General features: G+C 53.2%; 1 protein-coding gene and 1 long non-coding RNA gene across 4 annotated transcripts in view; both read right to left on the bottom strand.

Moving 5' to 3' along the window:
• Positions 1-2,490: 2,490 nt before the first annotated feature.
• Positions 2,491-10,181, bottom strand: LOC131409459 (uncharacterized). The gene is made up of 3 exons (XR_009220927.1): positions 10,117-10,181; positions 4,030-4,098; positions 2,491-2,559 (listed from the first exon to the last, which is right to left on the bottom strand). It is a non-coding gene; the product is annotated as an uncharacterized LOC131409459 (long non-coding RNA).
• A 3,810-nt stretch (positions 10,182-13,991) lies between these two features.
• Positions 13,992-27,327, bottom strand: part of JAKMIP1 (janus kinase and microtubule interacting protein 1) — a 128,848-nt gene continuing 115,512 nt past the window's right edge. The window contains exons 9-13 of one of the 3 annotated variants that reach the window (XM_058546697.1): positions 22,262-22,390; positions 20,927-21,055; positions 19,395-19,478; positions 16,256-16,318; positions 13,992-14,366 (exon numbers count right to left, since the gene is read on the bottom strand). In XM_058546697.1, the coding sequence (XP_058402680.1) occupies positions 14,193-14,366; positions 16,256-16,318; positions 19,395-19,478; positions 20,927-21,055; positions 22,262-22,390 (579 nt within the window). In that variant the 3' untranslated portion in view covers positions 13,992-14,192. The other 2 variants (XM_058546698.1, XM_058546700.1) reach the window with 2 other exon arrangements.

The raw sequence follows: 27,327 nt of genomic DNA, 5'->3' as shown, positions 1-27,327 counted from the left end.
AGTTAGGAAGGCAATTTTCACCTAAAGCAAATAGTGACAATGTTCTAATGGCTCCCTCCCCCTTGAAAAAGCAAGACACCCCTCGTTAGCAAAGCAAATGAGAGATTAGTGGTGAACTGGAGGATCCCTGCGCAAGTCAGAGCTTTAACCATTGGAGGAAGTTATCTCTTTTCGACTTCAGAGCAAGACAGTTACTTATAGTTACCTTACGGGAATATCTAGGGACAAAAGAGAGAATTGTCTCCCTTTCTGTCTCCCTAAATCCCCACCCACAGGCTTGGCGAGGAGCAGGGCCTTCTCTTCCTAAGACGGTGTAGACCAACCATCACCTGGAAACTGCCAAGAAGAGGTGAGAGGTGGTTTGAGGCAGGGGGCCAAGGGGTAACCGTCTGCAACCGTATGGCCACCTGCTTCTCCAGTCCCCTCTAGCTTTGGTACGGCTGTGCCAACTCTCTAGAGGAATGCCAGACCCAGCAAGCCAGGACCAATTTTAACCAACAGACATCATCACCTTCCCCTCTCCCCACCCCAGCCGTCACCCCTGGGAAATTAGAAGGTGGGAGTGTGTCCACCAGCACAGCCAGGGGTCCCTTGTGGGCTCCACATGGAGCAGGAGCTTGCCTGTGCCTCTGGCTCACCCCCTCTCCGTTCAGCAGCTGAGCTCCTAGGAGACCCCCACGTCATGAGCTTCCAGCCAGGACCCCGCCACCCCACTTCTAATTCTGGAAGCTCCATTGTGGGCCTGCCCCGTCTCACTCAGCTCGACGACCCAGGAGCACAGGTGTGCATCTGACACCCGCCGTCCTCACTCCTGCCTGGGCACAAGGCACTGCCACCCTCTCGGGACACTTTACTTCCCCGACTGTTCAAGTCGGTCTAGCACTGCATCAGAACTCCCACTCGAGGCTGTGGGCCGTTCTTCAACTATGACTGTAGCTTCTGCACGGCAGCAGGATCAGCACGCCCAGGGGCCTCCTCTGCAGAACCAGGACTCTGAGGGTCTCCAGGCCTTTCTGCACATGGTGCTTTGACAACAGAGGGTGGACACCAAGGTTTTCCAAAGAGAGTTGGGAAACACCGGTCTTGGAAGATGTCCCTTGAAAAGAGGGCCACACGACCCAGTGAACTTGGTAAACTGCTGGCTTCTGTTCCTCTCAAAGCCTCTGCCCATCCTTCAGTACATGAAGGACCAAGAAGTCCTCAGAGTTTTCCAGATGTATTCTATTGTAGCCCGACCCCCCTTTTTATGGCCTTAAGTTCCTGCGATATCTCCTGAAATCGTATTCCTCAGAGCTTTCTGGGAAATGCCAGGGGAGGGTAGCGTGCGAGACAGACACGGCGGATAGAGCAGGAGAAAGGGGACTGAGACTGGCCAGAATCAAGGAAAAACCAAAAACAGGAAAGAACGCGAGGAAGGATGAGTAAGCTCTCATTTTGAATTGCCTTTAACAACACCGAGCACCCAGAAATAGGAGCCGAGAAGGACAACGCTACATCTTGATGAGGCCCAATCCCTTCAGACCTTCTACGTCTCCTGTGGCCGCCCGTGGCATTCAAGCCTCAGAGCCCGGATGCAGAGGGCCGAGGCTCACGGCGAGGTGGACTGGCCTTCACGCCCAGAATCCCCTGCTGGTGCTAAGCCCGGCTACCTGCTCTCTGTCTTCCTGGAGACACTCGTGGAAACGAGGGTTTGAAAGCTGTTCTCCAGTTACTGACTCTGCATTTCTTAGATACAAACCCAGTTTGTAAAACGATTTTAACTACCAGTGATCCGGGCAAAGATTTCCTCCAGACTTCGTCCACGACACTGCTTCTTCCTGCAAGAGTGGCGCTGAACTCTGAATTCTGCGCCGTGGGGACATCCCGGAAAGGCCTGCTATCTCACTATCCCACTCCCCCGCCCAGTGGAGCGTTTCCCTCAGTGCCGGGAGCGCTCGGCCTCGAGTGTCCTCAAAGCCATGACGCATGATCCTGAACGGGATGCCGTTTTCCGTTAACCACTAGGACGCCCAGAACCAGTTTTGTGACGCAAACACGATATTGCACAGCACCTTGCAACAAGTAACTCTTGTTCTGATGATCCTTTGGCCACCACTCTTCGCTTTACCTCTGTGTTCCTATGTGACTGTCTCTACTTATAGGAAAACTCGCTTTGGGGTTTTAAGCATAAATAAATATTTAAATATAAACAAACACATAAGAAAGAAAGTTTCTTTTCATCCGTCTCAAATGATTACTAGAATTGAATGAGCGTGTCCCAAGAAACCATCCAGGTAACTAAATATTTTTGAAAATTATGACTGATTTGGAAAAAGCGACAATTTCTCTGTACGGTCATTCCAGGCACACCGTGGGGATGGTGTTTTGATGGCGCCCAAGCATCACTGGCGAGGACCCTAAACACGGTGTCAGCCCCGAAGGAAATGCAGCCTCTAACTTGAGTCTAAAGGGCCCAAGAGTCCCACCCGCTTCCGGTCCTACCAGGTAGGCCTGGTCGAGCGCTTGCTTCCTGTAGTCCAGCTCCTCCTCCAGGTAGCCCTTCTGCCTGCTGAACAGGTCCTGGAACAGAGGAGGCGCCCAGGGTCAAGATCCGAGCGAGAAGCCATTACAGCAAGGCTCTTCCTACCTACTCAGCCAATCTACGCCCCTTTGCTAGAGAGCCACAGTCTCAGCAAGTTGGGGACCCACCAACTGGAGGCTGGGGAGAAGGGATGTGATGGTCTGCCCTGCTCACTCCTGCGTGAACCCCCTGCTCGGGCCTCACAGGCCCAGGAACCTTGATCAAGCCTGCCCCAACTCCTCTGTGCTTCCCTTCTCTTGGGCGCCTGACTGCAATGAAGAGACTCCCCCTCCAACCTGGTTCCCAAGCCCGGGTCTCAGAAATCCTTCTTGATTCCTCTATCACGCCCTGGTGGTCCCTGAAGACCGTCTCAATAGTTCTCAGATGCGGCTCTTCCTCCCCACATGAACAGTGTCACCCATCTCCTGATTCGTCTCCCCGCTGTACGCTTCCTCCCCCACCCTCCACGTCACTCGTTCAGTCCCCGCGAGCGTGATCTCTCCAGAAGGCGAATCTCTATTACTGCTTTGAGGGTTTCAGGGTTAGAGCTCATCTATTGCAGCCACTTGATTTTACAGACGAGGAAACAGAGGGCCAGAGAGGACCAGTGCCTTGCTCTGGATGCCACAGCTCACTGGTGACAGAGGTAGACTGGAAACCCAGGCCTATGATTCCAGTCCAGGGCTCTTTCCACACCACACTCTGCTTCCAGGCCTAATACTGTTCCTTCTACTTTCCTCCTTCACCTCTCATTTCTACTTAGAAAACTTGAACTGGTCTTCAAAGTCCCCAGAACCATCTTTTCTGGGAAGCCTTCTCTGATATCCCCATGCTGGGTAAAAGGGATCCCCCTATACACCCATAGTCCCCTGGTGAACAACCGCCACCACCACCATTTATTGAGCCCATATGTGCCAACACTGTGCAAAAACAAGCTGTGTATCTAGAGTCTCTTATCCTCATAGCCCAGTGAGGCGAGATTCGAACCCCCATCTATCAAGGAGGAAACTAAGGTCTAGTGGATCTTTCTCAAACTCTCGTGGCCAGCCAGAGGGACAGCAATGGAGCCACATCTGTGCGTCTCCAGGGCCACTGGGCTGAGCACCTCCGTATCACCAGCATGCCCCCCTAATGTCCTCACGTTGCCCCGTGCCTGTCAGCTCGTGAGCATGCGTTCCCACAGGCTCTCAAGCCAGCTCCTCAAGGCAGGGACCCTGCTTATCCGTTACTGAACCTCTAATCCTGGCACAGCACCTAAGATAGCAAAGCCTCCAAAAATACGTCTTAAGAGAATAACTGAGTGAATAAAAGAGTGAGTGAATGGATGATAATGACCCAGAACAGCCATTAGGACAAAAGCAAAACTTAGAAATGCGTGCAAATAAATTCATACGAAAACACGTGCAAAGCCTTCCTGGGCGGTGAATTATCTAAACACTTTCAACCCTCCCAGGGACTCAAGTCTGTACCTTTTCCATCTCCAGGTCCAGCATCTTCTGGGTCAGGGCTGCCTCGGTTCCTTCTATCTGCTTCAGCCACTGGAAGACAGCAGGGACGGGGGCACAGCAAGTAAGAGCTGTGCCCGTTGGGGCCTTCCGCCAAAGCTGAGCGGGGGGGACCTGCTCCTAGACGAGGCTCCCAAGAGGGTCCCCGTCGCGTCCCAGGGAAGTCCTCGAAATGGAATTTCATCGTCTGTACAGACGTTTCGGCTTTGACAGAAGTTTGCTCAGGGATCACCTGGGTCATGGACATACACGCGTGTACGTGTGATTGGGTGTGGACATGCGTGCCCAGGCGAGCCTGTATGTACTGGAGGCAGTCGGTGTGCATGTATGGGAGCCTGATTCAGCGCCTGGTGGACGCGAGCATGTGCAGCTGTGAGCGTGTGCCTCTGGGAGCTCTGCGGGGTCAGGTGCGTGTCACTGAGGCCCATTCTGCTGGACACTGTGCCTGCAGCCGCATGCCCAGGACCTCACCTGACCCTCTCATACTACACCGTGGAGCAGGCAGCATCACCCCATTGTGCAGGTGAAGACACAGAGGCCGAGTTAAGTCACTTGTCCAAGGTCACACAGGTGGGGAGTCGGGAACCCAGCCCATAGCATCGCAGCCCTGCAGCAGCAGCCTTGCCGCCGCCCGGGCCTGCCCGAGCAGCCAGGTGCCCCGAGGGGTGTGGGCATGAAACTAGGTCCAGCCATGCGGCGTGAGCCCAGGAGCCCCACGTGTGCTGAGCGTCAGGGCGTGTGGGCACCGAGAGCATGCGGGCAGCTGTTGCAGGCACGCAGGTGTGACCTTATGAAGAGCCCACCTGAGGGACGGGAGGAAGCCCAGGCCACTGGTGACCAGCCTGCGGGGGTGTGGTGGGGTGTCCGGGTTTGACGACATGCATGAACGTGTACGACCTCCCTGCCGCGAGGCCTCCCTGCTCCGGCCCGTGGACCGCGCCCCTTTCCTGACGCCCCAGCCCCCTTCACTGCCACCAGCTCCTCCTCTTCCTCCTCCTCTGGCTGCAGCTCCTTATCCTCACCCCCCACTCCACCCGGAACTCTCGGCGCCCTCAGAGCCCTGCCCTTGGCCTCGCCCCTCTCGCTCTGCGTTTCCCCTCATGTTCTCTCTGAAGCGTCTCCCTCCAGCCCAGATCCGCCCCACCACCCTCCGCGCACAGCTCCCCTCCAATGCATCAAGGCTCCCCCCAGAGGGCTCACAGCCTCCCGTCCCTCTGTTGGGGAAGAGCCCCCACTTCATCCAAACCAGAAAGCTGGGAGCAACCTTAGCTCCTCCTTTCTCTTCACTTCCCACATGTTGGTTCTGCCTCCTCCTCCTGTTTTTCAAACCCACCCACCGCACTCCATTCCACCACCCAGCACAGGCCCCCTCTCAACCTCCAGGCTCATGTCTGACCCCAAATCCCTTTCTGCCCTCCAGCCAACGTGTTCTCTCAAAAACACGAATTTACTCGAGGAACTTCCCTGCTCCTGCTTAAAGTCCTTGAGGATATCCCACAGCTCCTGACAAAGGCTGGCCTTCCTTCACCTCAGGGTATTTGCACATGCTGCTCTCTCTGCCTGGAACATCATCACCTCTCCCAACCCCAGCCTCAGCCCCAGGCCTTTACTGAGCTGACACCTACTCAGACTTCAGGCCTGAGTTAGCTGTCGCCTCCTCCAGGAAGCCTGCCCTGCTTCCTGAGTCCATGGGGTCAGGTGCCCTCCATGGATCCCCACGTTGTCTTGTGAATGTCTGTCACAGCATTTACCTGACAGATTGCTCTTGTCTGCTTCCCTCCCCCAGCTAGTCCCCAAAGGTGGTGACCACATCGGACTTGTTCTATTAAATTTCCTTACCCAGCACAGGTCTGGCACTAACAAACATTTGTGGAAGGCAGGAGGATGTGGGGGTGCGGAGGTCTGGTGGGGTGTGTGCTGGCTCTGCAGAGGGAACAAGACTGGCTAAAGCCGCGATCACAGAGCCTCCACCTTATTGTCAAAGTCAGCTTGGCCCCCAAGACTGGGCCCCCAGAGCCAGCAGCAGAAGCAGGCGCCCCAGGGAGCATTTCTTTAGACGTTGCTAAGAGAAGATGTGTGGTTTCTTAGAAATAGGTAAGCATATTTTTGACAGTGAGTGAAAAATATTTCATTTTTAATATCCTAACGCAACCAGTTATAAAATGAATACAATTAAAATGGGAAAAAAATCCAGTTTTGAATCATTATGACAAGCTGCTCTTAGAACAGGTTTTGTAGAATAGGTGTCCATTTGTTTCTTGTTGTTAAAAAAAAAGATTTGATATGCATATTGTGCAAATAAAGAAAAGGCTTGACGGGTCCTTTTCAGCAGTTGGGAGAGTGAACTGAGGAGAGAAAATGCCAGCCCTGAGCATCCTGGGGCACGAACTTCACACCAATAGTTGGGCCAGATATCTACTGGGCCTCACTTCCAGAGTGAGAACCTGAACACTCACGGCTCTGCACCACCCTCCAGGAGGGAGGGGATGGGGACAGGGACGCCTGCCTTGCCCCCAACCCTCAGGGGAGAGGTGGGTGAGCCCACAGCAGGGGGAGACGGGCGGAGGCATTTCTGTGGGGAGTGTGGCCAGGGCACCCCCGAGGGGCCAGCCCTCTGTGCCCGCAGGTGCAGGGCCCTGAGCCCCAGAGCTGGGGTCTCTCTCCTCCAAACCCAACTCTCCCTTCAGAGGAAGGTCCCAGGCCCTGATTCCATGACAACTTTTGGAAAGCTTGACTGTGGCCGCAGACCTAAGCCGCATTATCCAATCTGTTGTTACCAGTGAGAACACTGGTTTTTAAAAATTTCCATCTTTCTCACTGGTTTTGAACTTGAGGGAGAAGAAGGGTGACTCACAATCACCCATAAACCCTCCAATGTTCTGTGGTCAAGCTTCTCTGCTCGGAATGTGGGGTGTGTGGGGGGAGCAAAATGTGGTCCCTGAACTCGGACTGGGGTAACCAAGGGGGTCTGGGGGTTCTGACACGGGTTGGCTGTTTGCCGGAAACTTCCAGATGCACAGGGCTTCCCCAGGTGGTGAAGGGGGGAAGGCAGGCACCCAGAGCAAGACGCCATTTGCCACAAGACCATCGGGGACCATCACGTGACATTCACTTACACGCTATGAAAGCGGCTTTGTGCCTCTAGATAGAAAGTGCAGTTGACCTCGGTGTGGTCAGACACCAGTACTGAATGCAAATTTTAAAAATGAGGTGTATTTGGTGGAGGGGGGCTGACTGCAGATGTCGTGGGCGGGGCCTCTGACCCCTGCTGCGAGCTTGAGAGCTCGTCAGCTCCAGGGTGACCAACTCGTCGCTGTTTGCCCAGGACTGCCCCCGTTTCAGCACTGAAATCCCCACGTCCCAGGAAACCCGTGAGACCCAGCAAACCAGACAGTCACCCTCGCGTCCCCGTCAGCGCTCTCAGGGGGTCCCGCTGACCCCCTTGTCTTCTCGGGGTGCACTCTCAGCACCACCTTGCCTCCAAGGGAAAGACGTGCAGCAACGCTCACACATGTGACCCTTATTCCCAGACAGGCAGCGCGAGTCCCTCCTGAGACGATGGCAAACCACTGAGTCAGTCCCCACGCGCTGTCCCAAGCGGGGAGCTGGGCCCTCTCACCTCTCAGGGTCGGGACCCCCGACCGTCGCCCCAGGCACCGCCCCGGCTCCCAGCCAGCCCTGTGGGATTTCAGAGGAGCTGGCAGGCGAGAGCGGCTGGCATAGCTCTCGGCTCATAGGGCACAAAGCCTGGCGCCAGGCCGACCAGCTTGGCAGGTTCTGGTGGCTGGCGGCTGGCAGCAGCAGCTGGCAGGGGCTGGCGAAGGTGGGCGGGAGTGACAGGGGCAAGGTGGACTGTAGCCGCGTGCTGGGCAGGCCCCACTTCCTCAGCTGTGTGAGCGAGAAGCAGCGACTCTCGCAGGTTGCCGAGAGGAGGAGCCCCGAGGATGTCAGGTGGCAGCCCCAGGCTGAGGGTCTGGAACGCCCACTATTTGCTGGGGCGTGGGCAGGAGGGTCTCAGGAAGGCCTCCGGCTTGAGAACTCGGGCCTCACAGAGGCTGGGACCTTCCTGCAGTCTGCCGCCCTCCAGGAGACTCGGGGGTTGGAGAGGGCCCCCCCCCAACGCCTACTGCCCCAGCCCACCCCAAACCAGCCACCCCAGGTCACTGGCGGTTCCTGCTCTCTGCTCACCATCTGCAAGCACTGACCAAACACCTCGAGGAACCGAGCTCTGGCCCAGGGGCCTAGTAGCAACGTTCAATTCCGCTAAACATGCCCTGTCCCGGAGTCCCCACACTGACCCTGCGGGGCACACCACTCTCAGTCTCCTGGCTCAGGGAAATCCACAGACCGGCCTGCAGAAGCCCCCCAGCTGGTGAGTGGAGGGCCGAGTGGAGGGCCGAGCGTCAGCCCAGGAGAGGCCTCTCTGAGGATGAGCAGGGAACAGTGGGTCTGACATCTCCGCATCCTCTGGGGCGTGCTGGGTGCTCAGCACCTGAAGGCTCGTTCTTAGAGAATATTTGAGTGAATGCTGAATAAACGGAGTCATGCGTCTGTACCCGGCACCTTACGTAACACTCCCCGGGGCACCACTACAGGAGGCCAGGCAACCACAGCTGGCTTTGTTGGTGAGAGGGACGTTTACCGAATGCATGCCCTGCACCTAACAGCATACAGTTGCCTGCGTCTGATGGGCCCACCAGCCCACCAGGTGTGGGTCATCATCATCCCCGTTCACCTGAGGATGCAGCTCAGCCAGGTGAGGTGACTGGGGAGTCACCACTTAGCACCTGTGTGACCTGGGGCAAGGCTTCGTCTTAAGTCTGTCACCAACATTTAGCACCCCTTACATGACTGGGGCGGAGGGGTGGACAGGTCCCCAGGGAAGAAACTATTTATATTTTAAATGTTCTTCCAAAGATTCCGGAAGGAATACTGATTAAGATCATTAAGACCTCATCATTATAAAAATAGCATTTTAAAGTTTAACTTGTATGCTTTGAAAGGAAAGATCTATAGACAGGACTACATAAAAAGTTGTGTATACATAAAATATCCTAAACTAATGTAAAAGGTAAACTAGGAATGTGTTTTTAACAAGTATGGCAAAAAGTTATTATCTTTAATATGTAAAGCATGCAAAGAAGTCAGTAAGAAAAACCATAATTATGACAAATACATATTGAATGAATGAATGTATGATTGAATGAATGTATGAATGAATGAATAACAAACCCAATGGAAAACTGTCAAAAGAAAGATTATTACAATGCACAAGGAAGAAAATAAATAATACACAATAAAAACTCAATATCACTAGCACTCACATAAACGAAAGTTTTAACAATGACATCCTATAATTTTCGCCTACCAAATGGGCCAAGTTCTTTGGCAGCAACATGCCATGTTGAGCAAGAAACCAGCCCTATGGTAACACTCAGCTAGAGAAGAATTGGTAGCACTTTTCTGGAAACCATTTTGACCATATCAAGGTTCTTAAAAACTTCCTTACCACTCGGCCCAGTGATTCCACTTCTAGAACCTATCCTGTGGAAGGGTTTGAAAACGTAGATAGAAACTTATTGGTAAAGATGTTCACCGCTGCATGATGGTAAATAGAAATAAAAAGCGGAGACACCCTCAGTCTCTAACAGCGGAGGAACACTTAAGTAACTCAGGGGACAGCTGTGCGTTGGGATACTGCAGGGCCACTAAGTCGCGTGGGGGAAGCTTATGAAGCACGATGAAAACTGGAAGCCAAGTATGATGTCAACTAAGTTTAAAAAATGGGCATGGAAAAAACCTGGAAGGAAATATCCCAAATGTCACAGACGGTTTCCTGGATGGGGGTTTATTTCCTTCCGTGGTCTCTGCGTTTTCTACAGTAAGCGTGAGTGACTTGCAAGCAGAGAACAAATAGGCATGCGCATGCACGTGCAGACAGACGGACTGAAAGGCATGCTTCCAACACAAAGCGGGCCGCCAATGTACAGTTTCTTGTATGGTGCTGGGAAGCTCGGACAGGTGTGTGGACAGAAATGCCGCGGGCTCTACCTTTTCACACAGGGCAAGCACAGTTCCAGCTTGGATTATTGCAACCTGTTCTTCATTTCTCAAATTCTAAAACACAAAAATGGGCAAGGGCGTTTTTCACAGGATCCCACACCGACGTGCAGACAGTCACGCTAAACGACTCAGACAGCTCCTCTCTGCGCGGCCTCCCCGGGACCAGCCCCGCTCTCTACCGGGGCCAGCATCTAAAGGCAGCTGTGACGTATTTGAGGACCGGCCCTCCGGTTGGGAAGGTTTCACGCCGGGGCACCAAACCTTTTAGAAATAAGGCCTCGTTCAAGCCAACCTTTTAGGAAGGCAAAAATAATCACTTTCTGATTTCAGAAATCTTGAGGGAGTCCACTTTCTTTTTGGGTATTCATTTTTATGCTTTTTCCCCTCTTCATTCAGAGGCTGTCGGGATGACCTAACTTCAGAACCCCACCTCTGACAAAGGCCGACCGCCCACCCACACAGGAGCACGGCCATACAAAAGCCTTACATTGTACTTATCAGGTCTCTCAAATTAGGAGAAAGTAAAACAAAACGAAACGAAAGCCACACAGAGTACACCCGAACCAAAACAAGAACACGAAACCAGAACCCAACAGCTCATAGTTACCCCGTTATCGCCAAGGATATCTAGTTTCTTCATAAGTTCAGAAATATTCACATCCTGGAAAAGATTTCCAACGTTCATTTTTGTGTGAGCTGCAAAGACACGCACACCATCTCTGGTGCCACAGCCTCCACTCCTTGCCAAGGCCGCACACCCCTTCTTGTCTCTCGCACACGCAGCGGGCTGGGGTCTCTCTCAGCAGCTGCTTTGGGGCATGAGGGGCAGGCCAGAACTGCTGCTCAGTGGCGGAGTTTTACGCCAGCACAGCACTGCTTTCTAGAAAGGCCCATGGAATCGTGTGGGTCAGAAGGACCATCTTTGTGCCCACGGGGCTAGGAGGACTCCGGCACACGGCTAACACTCGGTGGTTAGAAGGACCACAGTTACTGTCTGCCCCTCACTCACTGTGTGTGTCGGGCCCTGGGCTAAGCGCTTATCTAGGTTAATCGTCACACCCACTTCCCACTTCCCAGGGTGGGTACTGCCATTCAGACTGAGGCTCAGAGAGGGACGGGCCAGAGCCAGGAAGTGGTCAAGCCGGGGTCTGCACTCAAGGCTGCATCTCAAGTCTGCCCTTTAACAGGGGTACAGATAGAGTGACATGTGGTGACCCTCAAAAAATGAACTAGGACTTTCAAAATCTGGTGGGGGCAGGGGACATCACACTAAAATCAGTTCTATCCAGGCTCAAGGAAACAGTCCCCCGTCACAGCTGGGCCTGGCGTTCGAGCGGGCCCCGGCCGCCAGCTCAGCAGAGGCCCCCCCAAGCACGCTACCTTCACTCCTTCCTGGTGACAGAACAGCTGGAGAGCGCTGCTGTTGTTCTCGGGGAAGCTGGTGATTTGGAGGTTAAATGCTGGCGACCTCCGCTCTCTCTCCTGGGGAAAAGATTCGGTTTAAAAACAGAACTTTATTGGATCATTTACCACTTGCCATCTTCCCACGTTACTCAGCACAAACCAACGGATTCCAGTGGCAAAGGAGTTACTAGAAAGCGCACATTCAGACTACGGCCTCCTTGTGGTGAAGGAGCCCCGGGGACCCCTCTGCACCACAGCACAGCTCCTGCGGACACTCGTTTACTTCTTAACCTACTCGGCTAGGAAGAAAGGGTTAAAGAGTACCAGGGGTGCACCTGCTGCGAGGTCAGGCCCAGAAGGTCACACGTCACCATTAAATGCTCCATGAGAACCAGGGCTATTTCAACAGATAGCAAAGCCACTGACTATGGGCACTACCCCGTGCCCTGCGGCACATCATCTCATGTCATCCTCACACAACCCCACAGGCAGGCATTACTGCTTTCGTTCTACAGACGGAGATGGAGGCTCAGGGAGGCCGAGGCCGAGGCCCCACACCACCGAGCAGCAGGGCCAGGACCCAAACTCTGACTTCACATTTTTTCAATATAATCTGCTGACTTCATTCATAATATTAGTTTTTGAACCGCACTAACACACCAATGCCTTAGGTTGATAAGTCAAATCTCAACTACTAGGAAGGCAAAGCAAGCATTTTCCCAGAAGACGTACTCATTAATCACACATAAAGTGACGTGTTTTTCAAAAGGACGGGAGAAGCCCAATTACTTACAAGGATAAAGTACAGCAGGAGAACAGTATTCTGGTCTCAAATGTGTTTCCTACATAGATTTGCCTTTAAACCTTGAGCAACAGACAGGTTAGCACAATGGGAAGGCCAGCAGAGAAGATCTTTTCAAATTATACCTTTCAATCAAACTGCTTTTATTTTCTCAAAATTACAGTAAGGGAAGTCAGCATGCTTTGGACCACTCCTGCAGAAGATAGCCACAGAATCGATGGGCTTCTTTAGTCATTCAGCTAAGAAATGTAACCAAGAGGAGTGGTAGTTTGGATGGCAGGTCCTAAGCAGATGCTCTTGGATAAGGCTAAAGGAGAGAGGAAGGGCGGGGCCATTAATTCAATCAATTTCCATGAAGTCCCAACCTGGCTAATCTGGGTTGGAAACAATTTAGAGAGAAAACTTTTTTCCTCATTAGCCCAGAAGAACAGAGTTCATAATGGTTTGGTTCTATGGATGTCTTTCTACCTGCAATACTTATTTAAGTGGAATCTCCATAGAAAAGGTAACAAGAGAAAGTTCATATTTCATACGAACAAAAGTCAGAAAATTGGTTTCTAACGGCTCTGAAGGATGGTGGAGACACTTAAAGAAAATTCTAGTAAACTGAGTAACGCTTGTGGGAAATCTCATGAAGAATTCTCATGAAGCCTACCAAGGAGCTGTGAAAGATTTTCCAACGGTGGCAGAAGGACTAACAACCACCTTGCGTAACTTCCAATTCCTGCTGCCTGAATGAAACACTCAGTTTACGCTCAAGCCAGAGTTGAGGAGCACAGTGATGCTTGTTCTGAGACATTCAGGCCACGGTCCATGCCAACACGACAAGGTACAAGATGGTAAGTTCTAGTGCAAACAACTTTAACTGAAGCCAGGAGGAGAAAACGAGATCAGAGAACACCAACATCGTGAAGGAGGGTTTTCTGCTTCTATGGGGGGTTCCGTTCATGCAAAGGGTTCAGCTGAGGGAGCAGAGCGGTCACCACAGGTGCTTAGAGAAACGAGTCACACACTCAGGTGAGGTTTAAAATGTCAATGATTTTCAAACAGAAACAAACAAAAAGGATTATGAATAACATGGTAGCCAGGCAGTACAGTAACACAACCGAGGCAAGATTTCATTTGGAAGCAGTAAAACCATCAATATTCTTACGCCGGATCCAACTCTGTGTATTGGGGAAGTTACCGAATGTTCGGTACACGATTTCTATCCTTAAACAACAGTCAATCTCCATCCATGCTAAATAGTAGTTTGCATTGTAGTTTGAGTTACAAATAGTCATTTTTTAGTCCAAAACTGCTGTGATGCCCAGGTCTGTATTCACTGGATAAGAGAGTTGGAGCAACGTAACTAGTTTTCTGAACCGCCCGTGCAAATACCTGCCTTCACCCTGGTTACTTACCTTGTGTTTACCTTGGCAAAGAGCAAATGGGCCAAACTAGCAGTAAACACATTACAGAGTCAGTTGCGGGCCAGGGCAGACCCTGCTCTTTCAAAAGGTGAGATTCACTACATGCAAGGTCACGTAAAAAGGTGTGTTATCAATTGCAACAGTGCTTCTGTCTGGGTTTGCAGAATGCATACCGGGTGACTATGCATGCAGGAAAGAAGTAGTTATGGAAATGAAACACAAATAAAAAAGGCAAAATATTGCAAAAACAAATTATTTTATTAAGTGCAAAACAAGCCGTAGGCAATAAATATATTAGCTCTGGTACATGTCCAAAGACTTCTGTGAGCATTCTCTCCAGAACATATTAAGGCAGTGAAATTACTCTGAACATACAGATTAAAAAAAAAAAAAAGAAAACTACGATCACACGTCCCTTTACACATGCTTGGAAACATCTGGGAGCGTCACATGAATTTCAGTTTGGGCTCAAAGAGAATGTCTGCTCCGTTTGAGAGTTTACAACAGATAGAGTCTCTTACTTCGAGTTCTAGCACTCGGAATTCTAACAGCTCGTTCTGATCCTTGGCGTCTTGCATGTCGTTCTTCAGCTGGTTCTCTTCCATTTCCAGTCTGTAAATCTAGGGCAGAGACACCCGTGGGTTAATGGCGGGGGAACACCGGCTCTTACGAGGAACCGAGAGACGTGTGCGTGGACCCCGGACCACCTCAGTGTCGCCCAAGGAAGTGGGCCCAGTGACTGGAGGAAGGGCAAGAAAGGGAAGGGCACTCCTTCTGCTGAGGAGCAGGGAGGGTGCAGACAGAGGGGGTGCCTGCTTCCTCCCTGCAGCCCCGAGCCCGGCCCAGAGGAGGGGCTCCTCATACATTTGCTGAATAAATGAATGATGGGGAAACTGAGGCAGGGGGCTACTAAGTCCCTTCCCTGAGGTCAAATGTGGGGAAGCAAGAGTGCTTCTGATCCCACAGTCTGTCTGAATTCTGTCCACGTTCTGTCCGTGTTCCGTCCAGCCCTCCCAGGGGAAGCCCACCAGACAGCGCCCAGTGAACCGCCACAGGAAGGCACGTGTGTCTTTACTCTCCCAGAGGGCTCTCGTAAGGAGGCTTGGTGGAACAGGTCTCCTGAAGGCACAGGTCAGTTTGGGAGGAGGACAGCCCGGGTCCAAAACCTGCTGGGAGCCCTGGGCCTCAGTTTCTGTCCAAGGGGGAAAGAACAGCCCCTCCTTCCCTGGCTGTAGTGAGGACTAACTTAGACAACCATGTGAACGAGGGCCTCTGAGTCCTGGTCACCACCGTCTCCTCCCCTGTCAAGAGGAGAACCAGAGAGGGCTTCTCCACTGAGGTGGCCGCCCCAGGGGGACATTTGGAGACAGTGTGCTTTCCCCTTGTCCCCCTAAATGTAGCGAGCAGGACCAAGGATACAAATCTCTCCCAATGCACAGGGCCGACTCTCAGGGCAGTGATCGGTCCTGTCCCAGCTCCCAAATGCTGTGGAGAAACACAAGACGGTGACCGGCCACACAGCAGGTCTGTGACAGAGCTGGGACTAGACCAAGGCCCCTCCCAGGGGGCAAAGTCAGGCTCGTCCAGTTCTGGCATACTAGGATGCTTAAAAGCCAAGGCCTAACCTAGGTCAGATTCCACTAGGATAGAAGGTCCAGAAAAGCAAATCTACAGGGACAGAAAGTAGATGGTGGTCATCAGGGGCTGAAGGGGGAGAGGCAGGGAGTGCCCACTAATGGGCATGAGGGGTCCTTATGGGAGGCTGAAAATGTCCTAAAATTGCATTGTGGTGATGGCTGCACAACTCAGTAAATTAACTACAAAAAAAAAAAAATCATGGAATTGTAAGAAAATAAGAAAAAATAAATAAGAAAAAATAAAGGAATAAGAAATAAGAAAAAAATAAAGTTAGTATCTTGTCCCAAAGCATTAGATCTACTCCCCAAGACAACTCCTTGAGAGAGCTCTAGAAAGTTCCATGACCAGAGAGGGAAAGAACAGCTCAATTCAGCCAGCGCCATGGCCTCCAGTCCATGAAGTGGACTACAGTGGCCAGAGGGCCTGCCCATCGACCAGCACCTTAGGTCCCTCCACTTGGGGTGGGGATGGGGCTCTGGAAACCCAAAGCAAGGGCAGAGGCGGCCTGGAAGCCTGTGTCAGGAGGACAGGCAGCCCTCTGCAGGTGCCCCGGGGGGACGGGCGGCACTCACCATGTCTGCAGGTGCCCCGGGGGGATGGGCGGCACTCACCCTGTCTGCAGGGTGGCCTAAACCAGCTCTGTGGGCCCCACTCCAGAGGACAGAATCAGGGCCAGCAGCTGGGGGCCCCCAGGAATTGGGCTCAAACTCAACGTGAGGAAAACGTCCCTCCTCTGAGAGCTGGCCAGGACCCAGGGGGGCTGCCAGGAGGGGCCGGGCGAGACTCAGGCAGAGTGGGCCTCTGAGGTCTCTGCTGACCCTGGGCTCCGGGATTCCCCCGAGGCAGGGTCAGGGTGTTGATGACCACGTACCTTTTCCAGCAAGTCTTGGTTTGTTCTGATGAGCAGCTGCTTCTCCTCGACCCACTTGGAATCCTAGGGAGAAGTACTAAATATGTTCACTCTTATTGAAGCAAACAGACGGTTAAATAACAAAGCGTCAGCGAAAAGGTCACTTAATCTAAAGCTTTCTATGAAAAGGTCAGAGAAAAGGACAGCAGCCAAATGACCTCATCGTCCCGACAGGCCTTTAAACCCAAAAAAGAGAAACGGCAGGTTTGTGCGCATGCCTCCTCCATGGCTCCCGCTCCCTGAGAGCACAGGGAGTTCCTCTGTGTCACCAACAGGACAGCCGCGGTGCGACCGAGTCGGCACCAGCAGGCCCTCTCCTGGCCTGTTCCCTGCAGCCTGGGGGCTGGCATCTGAGCCACACCTGAGGGTCTGCCCCAGCCCCACGGACCTGCATGGTTACGGCCACACTCTCTGGTTCATTCTAGGCCCTCTGCCATGACACCCTGCCCACCTTTGTCTGTCTATCCAGGTAGTTCCATGAGCATTCGGCACTAAGTCTGTCTGTTCCCCATGGCATCCCCAGTGCCTAGCTGGTGCCTGGCACACAGCCAGTGCTCAATAAATACCAGAGGATGGATGAATAAACAAATGAATGAACTTTCTTGTTCCTGTCCCTCAGCTCTGGTGGCCCCCTGGGCTTCCCTCCACCTAACAGTGATCACCCTGTGCCGTCACGGGGTGACACACGTGCAGGCCGCAGAGGCTGCAAGGCCTCCTCAGGACAGAGCCGTGTTCAATCCATCTTTTCGTCTGTGGTAGATTGTCCGCCACCTTCTCTCCCACCTCCATGCGCACATCCCTTCACAACGTGTCTTGGCAGCTCCTCCCAAGAGAGACGGGGTCTGTTTCTCCAACCCTGAAGCGAGGCCCGGCTGTGGCGTGCTTTGGCTCCCAGGATACTAGCAAATGTGATGCGAGCAGAGCGTGGAATGTACTTGTGCATTGGGGCTGCCCTTTCTTCCTGCCCTGGACCACCAGGGAAAGAGGCCAGGTTAGCCTCCTCGAGGATGAGACACCATGAGAAGGGATCTAGCCAACAGCTGGCACAGTGCCCAGATAGGACAGGGAGGCCATCTCGGGCCATCCAGCCCTGTCACTCTACGGACAATGCGGCCTCGAGAACGACTGTGAGTGAGACCAGCAGAAGGACCGCCCAGCTGAGCACAGCCCAAAGTGCTGACCCAGAGGACTGTAAGCAAATAAGAATGTTGTTGTTTTAACTAAGTTTTGGGGTGGTTTGTTATGCAGCAAGAGCAACCTGATACGTCACCCCGCACACCCAGCACAGAGCCTGGGGTGTGGCGAGGGCTCTGGTAAGCGCTCGCTGAATGAACTGCTGTTTGTTTTGCCCCAAACCGGCCCCTTCACTTAGCAGGCACTGAGGGCAGAGCAGGCTAGAACACAGGGCCTAGCAGCCTCGGGGGGAGGTTACTTGGTCGTCAACTGTGGTCAGTCAGGGTGAGCTCAGCCTGGAAGAGGAAGCTGGGGTCAATGGCAAGTTAGGGCAGGAGTTTGAAAAAAGCCCAATCTCTCACCTGGACTCTGCCTTTGCTACAGTTGAGTCTCCCTACTGCCCTCTCCCCAGTGTGTTAAGTACTATTATTAGCTCCATTTTAAAGATGAGGAAACTGAGGCACAAAGAGATTATGTAACTTTCCCAAGGTGGTGCAACAATTCAGTGGCAGGGCCGGCATTTGACCCCAGGTGGGCTGGTTCCAGAGTGTGTGCTCTTCACCGCTCTCCTGCCTCTGTGGAGAATTCTGGACCACGGTTACATAAGCAGCTCCTGAGGGCTGGCCACTCCCCTGTCCCCCTGTCAGTCCCTGTATAAATGTCGCTGCAGTGACCTGCTGCGTGTGCCTGCTTGAGCCCTGGTTACTGGCCGTCTGCCTTAATTTGAATCTCAGTCACAACCTGAGCCCCCATCCACTAACTGGGCACTAGCCAGAGTTAGTTCTACGCCAACCCCTCTGTAGCTCTTCCCGAGTCCCCCTGTTAACCCGCCTGGAACCTCTTACAACTCCTTCCCTTAACACTCACCTCTGTGTTCCACCCTACGACCTCTGGCCCTTGCCAGACCTCCTCAGCCCCCACTGCCAGCCTGTGTGCTGGGGCGGGGTTCCACAGACTCTCCACCTGCCACACACGCTCCTCAGCACCCTCACAGTGAGAAGGGGCCACCTGACCCTTTTGGCCGAGGAAATGTGCAGAGGCAGCAAACTGCCTCTTGTGTCCCCTGCTGAGGAGGACGTGTTGTGGACAGGGCAGTTACAAGATGGCAGGGCCTCCAGCACTGGATCCCTGAGTCACCACATGGAGCAGACGACCTCTGCCCATAGGAGGGACAGGTAGTGCATGGAGCAGGAAGTAAACCTGCACCTTCACTGTGTAAGCCACGAGAAGTCCTGGTCGTCATCCACCAGAGAGCCCTCTGACACGGACAGCACGGCCGGCCTGTACTGACCCCCGGGTTGGTGCTGCCTTTGGATGTTACCCTCCGAGAGGCTGGACCTCCACCCAGAGCCCCCTCCAAGGTCCCCCCCCTCCCCAGGGGACAGGCCTGGGCCCAGGCTTTGCGTCTCTACTGGGCCCTGCTATCGACCAGGCCTAATCAAATTCAGAAGATGTGCACATGGAGGTGACTCTAATCTGAGAAGCTCAAGGGCCGGGATCCTCGTGTGACACGGTCATGGCAGGATCCTGCGGCACGGCCTCTGCAGTAATTCAGAGCCAGCTGCAGGTGCTGGTGCATCTTCACATGCAAATCATGACGAGCAACGGCAGCTTTTCTTCAGATTCAAGTCAAGAAATATTGTGGTCACCAGTTTGCTTTTGGAATCATTTCCTATTTTTGTGCATTTGGCAAACAAAGAAAAAGCCAAGTTAGACTTTCATAACATGTTTTGTTTAAAAACTCTGCAAATAGACACATTAGCTAGGATATTCTCCTCCGGGTTCTGCTAGTGTTTTTTTGTCCAATGTCTCTGGAGCCAACAATCCAGATTCCACAGAACATCCTCCTCAGCACCAAGTCCCCAGGGACACCACCGGGGGGACAGAAAGGCAAAGAATCACAGAGCACATGACCATTCCTGCTCACCTGTCCCTTCTCAACCAGTAACTTCTCCAAATCTTCGATTTTGGCCTGGCACCTCAGCAGATCAGCTTGTAGCTGTTCCCGAGTCTGGAACAAAAAAGACCAGAAAGTGAGCAGGTCACCTCAAACGGGTGACAGAGAAGTGGAAAGGATGCTGCAATCCAGATCTCAGAAACAGGTTCATTTTTAGGAGCACATATTCAAACCTGGCCCGCCTGGTTGCATGCAGGTTCTAGCACGTACAGATATAAAATTTTCAAGAACTGAAGGCCTTGATAGGTTTTCAGTTCTAACCCTCCTGATTGTATAGATAAGGACACAGAAGCCCAGAGAAGGGGCCAGTTGCTTCAAGGGGGTGAGTGAGCCAGAAGCCAGACCTATCAGGGTCCCAATCTCTGCTTCCTGACCAAGTGGTTGCAATCGTCAACACTACCAAGCATTTTCATGCTTGCCTAGCCCATTTCCTGGGCCCTTTATCACCTACAGCAAGGGCTAAAAGCCAAAATACCTCAAGGACCAGGCAGGTAATGTAAACAAGGAAAATCGACTGAGTGTGGGGTAATAGAGAGTGGTGGGGACTGTGGCAAACTGGAGGCACATGTCCCATTTCAGGGGAAACTGCCACTCAGCTGCAGCCAAACACTATCATGTAGAACAGGAAGGTGGTGTTGCTAGATGTTCTAGGCATTTGAGAGAAGCCAGGAATCTGAATTTCTAGGTGAAATCTCTGGACTTTTAAATGTTGGCAACTAGATGAAATTTTTAAGAAAAACCTTGTGATTCAGCCCAAACCAAGCCCAGCAGTTTACCTCCTCTAACTCTAGGTCACAGGCTGAACTCTTTATTGTAGCACAGAAGCTTCCCTCCCCGCCAGCCTCATTCACCGCCTCCTACCCCACACGGCTGTTGTGGGAATGAAACAGGGATGCACAGGATAAAGCTGGCACGGGTGGGTGTGCTCTCTGGGGTCCCCCTCACTTTCAGAAGGAAGAGCAAGCAGGGCCCGGTCCATGGGACTCCCGAAGGCTGGGTAAGGGTCAGTGAGTGGAAGTTACTAGAAGGTAGAGCTCAGCCCAGCGTGAGGGCTGCCATGGCCCAGACCTGGGTGGCCAGCAGGAACCAGAGAGCCTCTGGGCTGGGAGCACTCTGAAAGTCTCTGCAAGGGTTCCACGGGGATGTTCCTGGGGAACTCTCAGCCCAGAGGGAGGGGAGGGTAAAGTCTGCAAGGTCTCCAAGGCCATGACGTCATCACCGAACCTTAGATTCTGAAGCCTCCCTTGCAAACAGACGGCACACGTGACGTGTGTCAGACACTAGCATTGTTTCATCCGGCAACTTCTGCCATCACGCTGACGATGGAAAGATAGTTCCCGTCAGGTTCCCAAACGCTGCAACATCACCACAACAGAGATGCGTCCCCCACCACCTCTCAGAGTCCTCTCCAAGTGGCAAAGGCGGGTGACATGACAGAATCACACTCCCAGGGAGGCCTCCCGCCCAGCCCCTTGCCAGCCCGGGGGGCCTGCTGCACTTACCCGGGCCTCCCTCTCGGCATCCAGCGTCCCGCCGACCTGCTCCTGCAGCAGGGCGTAGGCTCGCTGCAGTGCCTGGTACTCCCTGGTCAGCTGGCAGAACCGCAGGTCGGCCTCTTCTCTGGTTGTGGTCTTAACACCGCGGAGAAGCAAACATAATGAAGCACGTGACTTGATGTGGCTTGAGCGCCAGGGTCCCCTTAGACAAAAGCAACATCCAGACCACACAACCACTGCCGACAACTACTCAATGTACTGGGCGCTGCCAGGATGTAATTGGGACACTGGAGTGAAGGGCCACCGGGACAAGACGCTGTCTCTGTTGTCAGTGCCCTTCCCAGGAGCTCGCGGAACCCCCTGGGAGTCGCCTGAGTCACGTGCAAGGGAGAAAGGGCGAGGGCACTCGAGCCAGTGCCACTTCCACAGGTGGATGGTCACCTCATAGAGGGTACCCCCTCCCACCTGTACCTCGCATTCTGGGAACTCCTCCTAAGGAGATAACTGCCTAAGTGTGCAGAGATGCGAACACTGGGAGAGCATTCGTGCCTTGTTTACAGTCGTGAGAAACTGGAAACATCAACCCCCATCATCAGGGACCCGCTACGTTACATGCACCATGTGCGTCCACGTGAAAAAGGCCTGCGTGCTCAGGAGAGAGGACGATGTGGACACGGTGCTCTGGGGCTGAAAGATGCCTGTTCCATACTGTTGGTGAATAAAGCAAATCGAAAAGCATGTGTCTGTATGATCGCGTTTTACTCGGTTTCCTAGGAGAGTTCGGGGGGGGAGGCGCGAGGGGGAGAGGACGAAGCCGCTCCTGCAGCTCTGTGAGTCCAGCTCACTCAGTGCCGTGGCCATGAACCTGGACGTGCGCAGACGGTCAGGGAAGCATGAGGGTGGCAGCCCTGGATGACAGGCCTTCTCCTCGCTACCCTTTTCAGTGCTGTGTGGATTCTCTCCTACGTGACGGGTCATCTTTATAATGAAAAAGGAACCATGCTCTTTCCACAAGATGGTGTGTGTGTGTGTGTGTGCACATAGGGGGACAAGGGACAGACCACCATGCAGAAATTTTAATTGCAAAGGGTAAGTAACACCAAGGCGACCCCAGATTTCCTCTGTGAAATCAGCTGGGGCAAGGAAAGGACCCCTACATGCTGCCAGCACCCCCATTGCCATTCCCGGCGCCCGTGAAAGTGGGGCCCACCTTCCCTTGAGGCTATGGGCTGTGATGACACAGCTCGTCTGGGGTTAAATCTTTAAGTGCGGGAGCAACACGTGCCACTGTCAGAGGCCAGAAGAGCCACCGCAGGCATCTCTGGGGTCAGGTTTGCTTACGTCGTCCAAGTCTTCTTCGGGCGTGGCGGGGGCTCTGTCCGTCCTGTCTGTGTTGCAGGACGTTTCTGACAATGTTTCCGAGTCCACGGACTCCTCGTCAAATCCAAAAAATGTCTCCACAACATGCTTCTGTAAAAGGTAATGTGCAGGACATTAGGAACGGACTCAGAATTGCCAAGTCCCACAGCCCCCTCGTTCCAGGGCAGGGGGATGCGCATCTGGGCGACAACGGCATCCCAAGAGGCGGCTGTGGGGTTGGTCACCCGCTGGGTAGAAAGGGAGGTGGCCGAAGGCAGTAGAGGGTGGAGGGTTGGCAGCAGAGTGTGCTGGCCCGGCCCTGGCTCCAGGCTCGGGGGCTGCCGACCCTGTGCAAGTCTCTCAGCCCCTCTGAGCACCTTCCTTCTCCATCAAATGGACATGGAACTCCCACCTCATCGTGAGCACAAAGCGAGGTCACGTGTGCGCTGTGCCTGGCAAGGTGCCCGGTTGGGTGACACTCAGTGAGCAGCATTTTGTTGTCCTAAGGAGGAGGGAGCAGGGCCCCTCGAGACGTCTAGTTCTGGACACCAACCAGACACAGGGAAAGGAGACAGGGCAATGTCCACAGATGGACCCAGGCCTCTGACTGGCTGCGTGAGCATGTGGGCCAGGTCCTCACCAGATCTGAGCTCAGAGGCAATTTTTGTTTAACTTTTTATTACAGAACACTTGGAACATTTACAAAATTAGAAGGAATAGTGTAATGGACCCTCACGCACCCACCACTCAGAGTCAGAGGCAATTTTAATGCTCGTGTGCCGGCCTCCCGGTTACCCGGCTGGGCACTTCTCCCGCCCCAAACATCACAGGACATGAGGCTTCATTCACTCATTCAGCAAACACCTGACTGAGCACCTTCTGTGGGTCAGACTCTGGATGGGGCCGGGGGGTGTCCTCCCTGCCACAGGAGCTGCAGACATCAACCGGCAGTCACCAGATCAACTTCCCCTGTTTTAGGAACACTGGCTGTTTATCCTTCAAAATTGCCTCTGAGAAGGATTTTTATTTGGTTTTACAATCAACGAACGCTCTTTAGGACCATGAAGAAAGAGCCACAACTAAACCCAGAGCCGAGCCCCAGGCACCCACTGGTTCATGGAAACCTGGCTCTCCCAGGGACCTTCCCACTCCTCAACCCACAGAGGGGTCAGGGTGCACCCCGCGTGCTGAGGGCGCCTCCCCCTGTGCTCGTGTAAGCCAAGACATCTCTGTAATCTCATGCACCCAAACGCAAGAAAAACGTGGCTGGTACCACAATTAACAACGTGATTAAGAAATAACCCAGACATCAGGAAGGGAGTGCGGGAGGGAGGGACTGTGTCATCTTGCACAGTTAGAGTTTCTGAAGACCGTCTGCTGGAGGCACCTGACCAGCGTACGTAGTCCAGAATGTTCTGGCATCGGCATTTGTCTTTCTGCACACTGCTTCCACCTTGCCCTCCATTTTTGTTTCTTTAATACGTGGGGCATGTCCTCCTCCCCTGAACTCCTGACTCACACATCAGCCATCTCCCCAACAGCTCCAGGGGGTCTAGTAGACGGCAACTTACCCCAAATCTGCCGCTCCCACCATCTAGCACGTGCTCGTCACCAGCAGCTCTGTCCTTTCTGTTGCTCAGGCCAGAAACCTCGAAGACCCCCGGAGAGCCCCCACTGATGCCCCTTGCTCTCTCACGCCTCTCCGGGAGAAAGCCTGTTGGCTCCACCTTCCACCCAGAATTCCACCGTCTCAGTGCCTCTATCAACCAGGGCCTCCATCCCGGTCCAAGCCACCAGCATGTCTCACTGAAATTATTAAAACCGCCTCCTAGTGGCCTCCCTGCTCCTGCCCTGTTCCTCAACCTGGTGGTGAGAGTGGCAATTTTGAAATGAAAGTCATGTCGTGTTGGTCCTTTGCTCAAAACCCAATGGCTCTCCACCACAGCTGAGTAAAAGCCCACACCCACCCCGTGGCCCACAGGCCCGCATGACCTGCCTCCTCCCTGCTCCACCACTGCGCTCCAGCCACGCTGCCGAGCGCACTCCTGCCATTTCCCGTGCTGTCGCGGGGCCTCTGCACTGCATAGACACTCGTCCCTGGAGCCCACATGGCCCTCTCCCTCACTTTCCTGAGTCTTTGCACAAATGCAACCTTATCAAAAAAGGCTTCCCTGACCTCCATGCCCAAGTCCTGTAACCATCCCCAGTGAGCCTCTCTGTCCTCCTCCCTTCATTTCTCTCCGGAGCACTCAGCACCACCTGACAGAGCGGTTCTGCTTGTATATTGATTGACCCTCTCCCTCCCAGAATGTAACCCCATGAGGGCAGGGATTTGGGCGCTTCTGCTCCTCGCTGTGGTGCAGGGCCTGGCACACTCAAGAAATAAATACTGGTTGTTGAATGAGTATTCACAAACGTGTCTCTGTTAATGAACTCGAAGCCACACTAACTTGTTTACCCACAAACAGTCCAGGTTTGCACACGGCATCCCTCCCTTCCTTCATGCAGCCAGCATCAGCTGGGTGACCCCCTGGGTGCCCCCCAGCTGAGTCTAACAGGTAGGAATGTGAGGCCCTGGTAGGCTCCGTTGATTTCAAATGATTGCTTCTCTCCAAGTAGAGGTTGGAGACAATCAAATACTCAGATCTCCCCCCAAGATGAGAACCCCACCTGAGTTCAGTATCAAAAACTCTCCAGACAGTCTCTAGGGAGCAGTGGCCACGACATCCCGATGGTAACAATGGCACCTGCAGGAGGGACGCGTCTGCAGCACTGGAAGCTCCTCTGCACGCACCTGGTTCACCGCCCCTGAGCTCCAGGCTCCTCATTTTTCTGGGCAGCCACTCCATCCACCTGATTTCTTGTAAACATCGCTAGTTGCGGGGCCTCTGGGGACAGGTCTGTGTCTGCTGTTGTGCCGACAGGCAGCGAGTGGCAATGCAGGGAGGGCCCTGCCTGGCACACTCACGGAGCCACAGAACCACCAAACCACACTCTCCAAACGATCAGGACCAACACAGAGCTGTGATCATGGACCGTTCTGGGGGCTAATGCCTCAGTCCCATCACCCAGGATGACTGCTTTTGAGGCCTTGCGGGACTGCTAGTTACATACTCAATTACCAAGCCCTAATACAGGGCATTAACGACAGACAGTGCGGACTGTGTTTAAAGTAGAGCTGCCTTTGTAAACAGCCTCTCCCCAGACAGACCCAACTGGAGCCCCCTGAACTATAATGCGGCTCCAGAGACCAAGACTCCAGGAAGCACGCTGCAGGGAGGGAAGTAGCAAGCACCTCTGAGGGCAGAGATCAAACACAAAAGGGCATTCACATTATAGTCCTATAACAGCAGAGGAGAAAATACACAAACACAGAGCACACACATTTCCACAGCAGCAGCGAGATGACTATGGCCCCACCCCCCACCTTGTGTAACATATGGGTTGGGTTAGTTTGTTTCCTCTAAGGGTTAGTATTTTTTAAGTAATTGTTATTATATGGCAAGCTAAAATGTAATACATATATTTATGCCTTTATTAATAAAAAACAAAATAGACAAAGACATTTTAATGCTTAAAGTGAAAATCTGGAGGCTGCATTCTTCGAAGACAATGCAATTACTGCCTTATACTGCATTTTCAAAATATATACAAAATAACACCTGCCTCCAAGGAATAAGAGGAGAATTACCTAAAAAACATGGTTTCCTCTAATGCCCAGCCCATCATGGGCTTTTAAAAAAAGTCAAGCACGAAAGAAACGGTTGAGTTCTCCGAGTGTCCATCATTCTCAAATTCCCTGGGCATTTCCTAAGGAAAGATACTTCAGGGGCATAAATTTCTGTGTTCGCTCATTCCAAGCACATCTCCTGTAGAGAAGGGGTTCACTCCTCCAGACTTCCATTTACTTTCCCACCAAAGTCTTGCCTTGATGACACCTTTTTACAAACTAATCCAAATTTTTAAAATGCAGTTTGGGTAAAAATGACTGAAAGATAAGCATTTCTTCTCTGTTTACACTTTGAATATACACAGGTGCTCATGCTTAGCAGATCAATGGGACCAAGAGGAAAAGACCAGCGCCTCCCATATAGCCAACCCCTCAGCCGACCCCAGCCTCTCCCAGCCTCCCCTCTCCTCGTCTCTGTGTCATTCCCACCAACCGCTGCCACAGGAAGGGGCCTCCCAGTCACTTACATTCACAGAACAATCTCCCAAAGCCAGCCGCTTACCTTCATGCTTGTAGGTCATCTCCTGGCAGCCAGAAAAGTACAGACAGACCAGGGCACAGAGACAGAGGAAGAAGGAGAAATAGAGCACGAAGAGGATATACTCCATCGCCGGGAGGGGCCGCAGAACCCACTAGCCGTGTGTGCCAGGGGAGCCAAAAGCCACGTCACTGGCATCAATTTCCAGGCCCCTCTGGCATCCTAGGAGGAAGCACCAATTCCTTCCCAAAGCATCCTCCTCTCCTCCCCACACTGGGCCCTCTGTCTCGGAGGCTGCCTGTGACTCGTCTCCAGCGGAGTTCTGAGAGCAGGGGCACTCAGAAGGCACGCCTTTATGAACCGGGACGCCGGCTCTAGGGCAGATCCACAGCTGAGAGGAGCCGTTTCCAGGGGCTGGGCCAGGTGCATCAGTCACCCAGGACGGTTTCCGTGCTGGTTGATTCTCTGGGGGCTTTCCTCCCCGGACCCCAGGCTCCCTGATGAGCCCTGTTGCCAATGCCATTCCACAGGCCCCGGGTCCCTGGATGATTGCAAGGGCCCCCGGGAACAGCACTAGCAATGGTGATGAGGCAAGAGCCTCCTCCAGGACCAGAGCCAAAACGAGGAGGCGCCTCCCGCCTTGCGTGCCTGGGAAATTTCTCTGCTGATCCCCGACCACCTCACATGCACCGGGACTACTAAACTCCGCAACCCTGCCTGCAGCATTTACCGTTGATGCAGACGGAACCAAACCATCAACCAACTGAAAATCCCAACTAGAGCCGACTTCAGTCCCCCCGCCCAGGTGGGGCACCTACGAGAGTCTTGTATTCCTTGGAG

This window comes from Diceros bicornis, chromosome 8, assembly GCF_020826845.1.
Source record: "Diceros bicornis minor isolate mBicDic1 chromosome 8, mDicBic1.mat.cur, whole genome shotgun sequence".
Classification (NCBI taxonomy): domain Eukaryota; kingdom Metazoa; phylum Chordata; class Mammalia; order Perissodactyla; family Rhinocerotidae; genus Diceros; species Diceros bicornis.
Note: the sequence above shows the minus strand (reverse complement) of the source record. Positions and strands in the feature narration are given on the sequence as shown.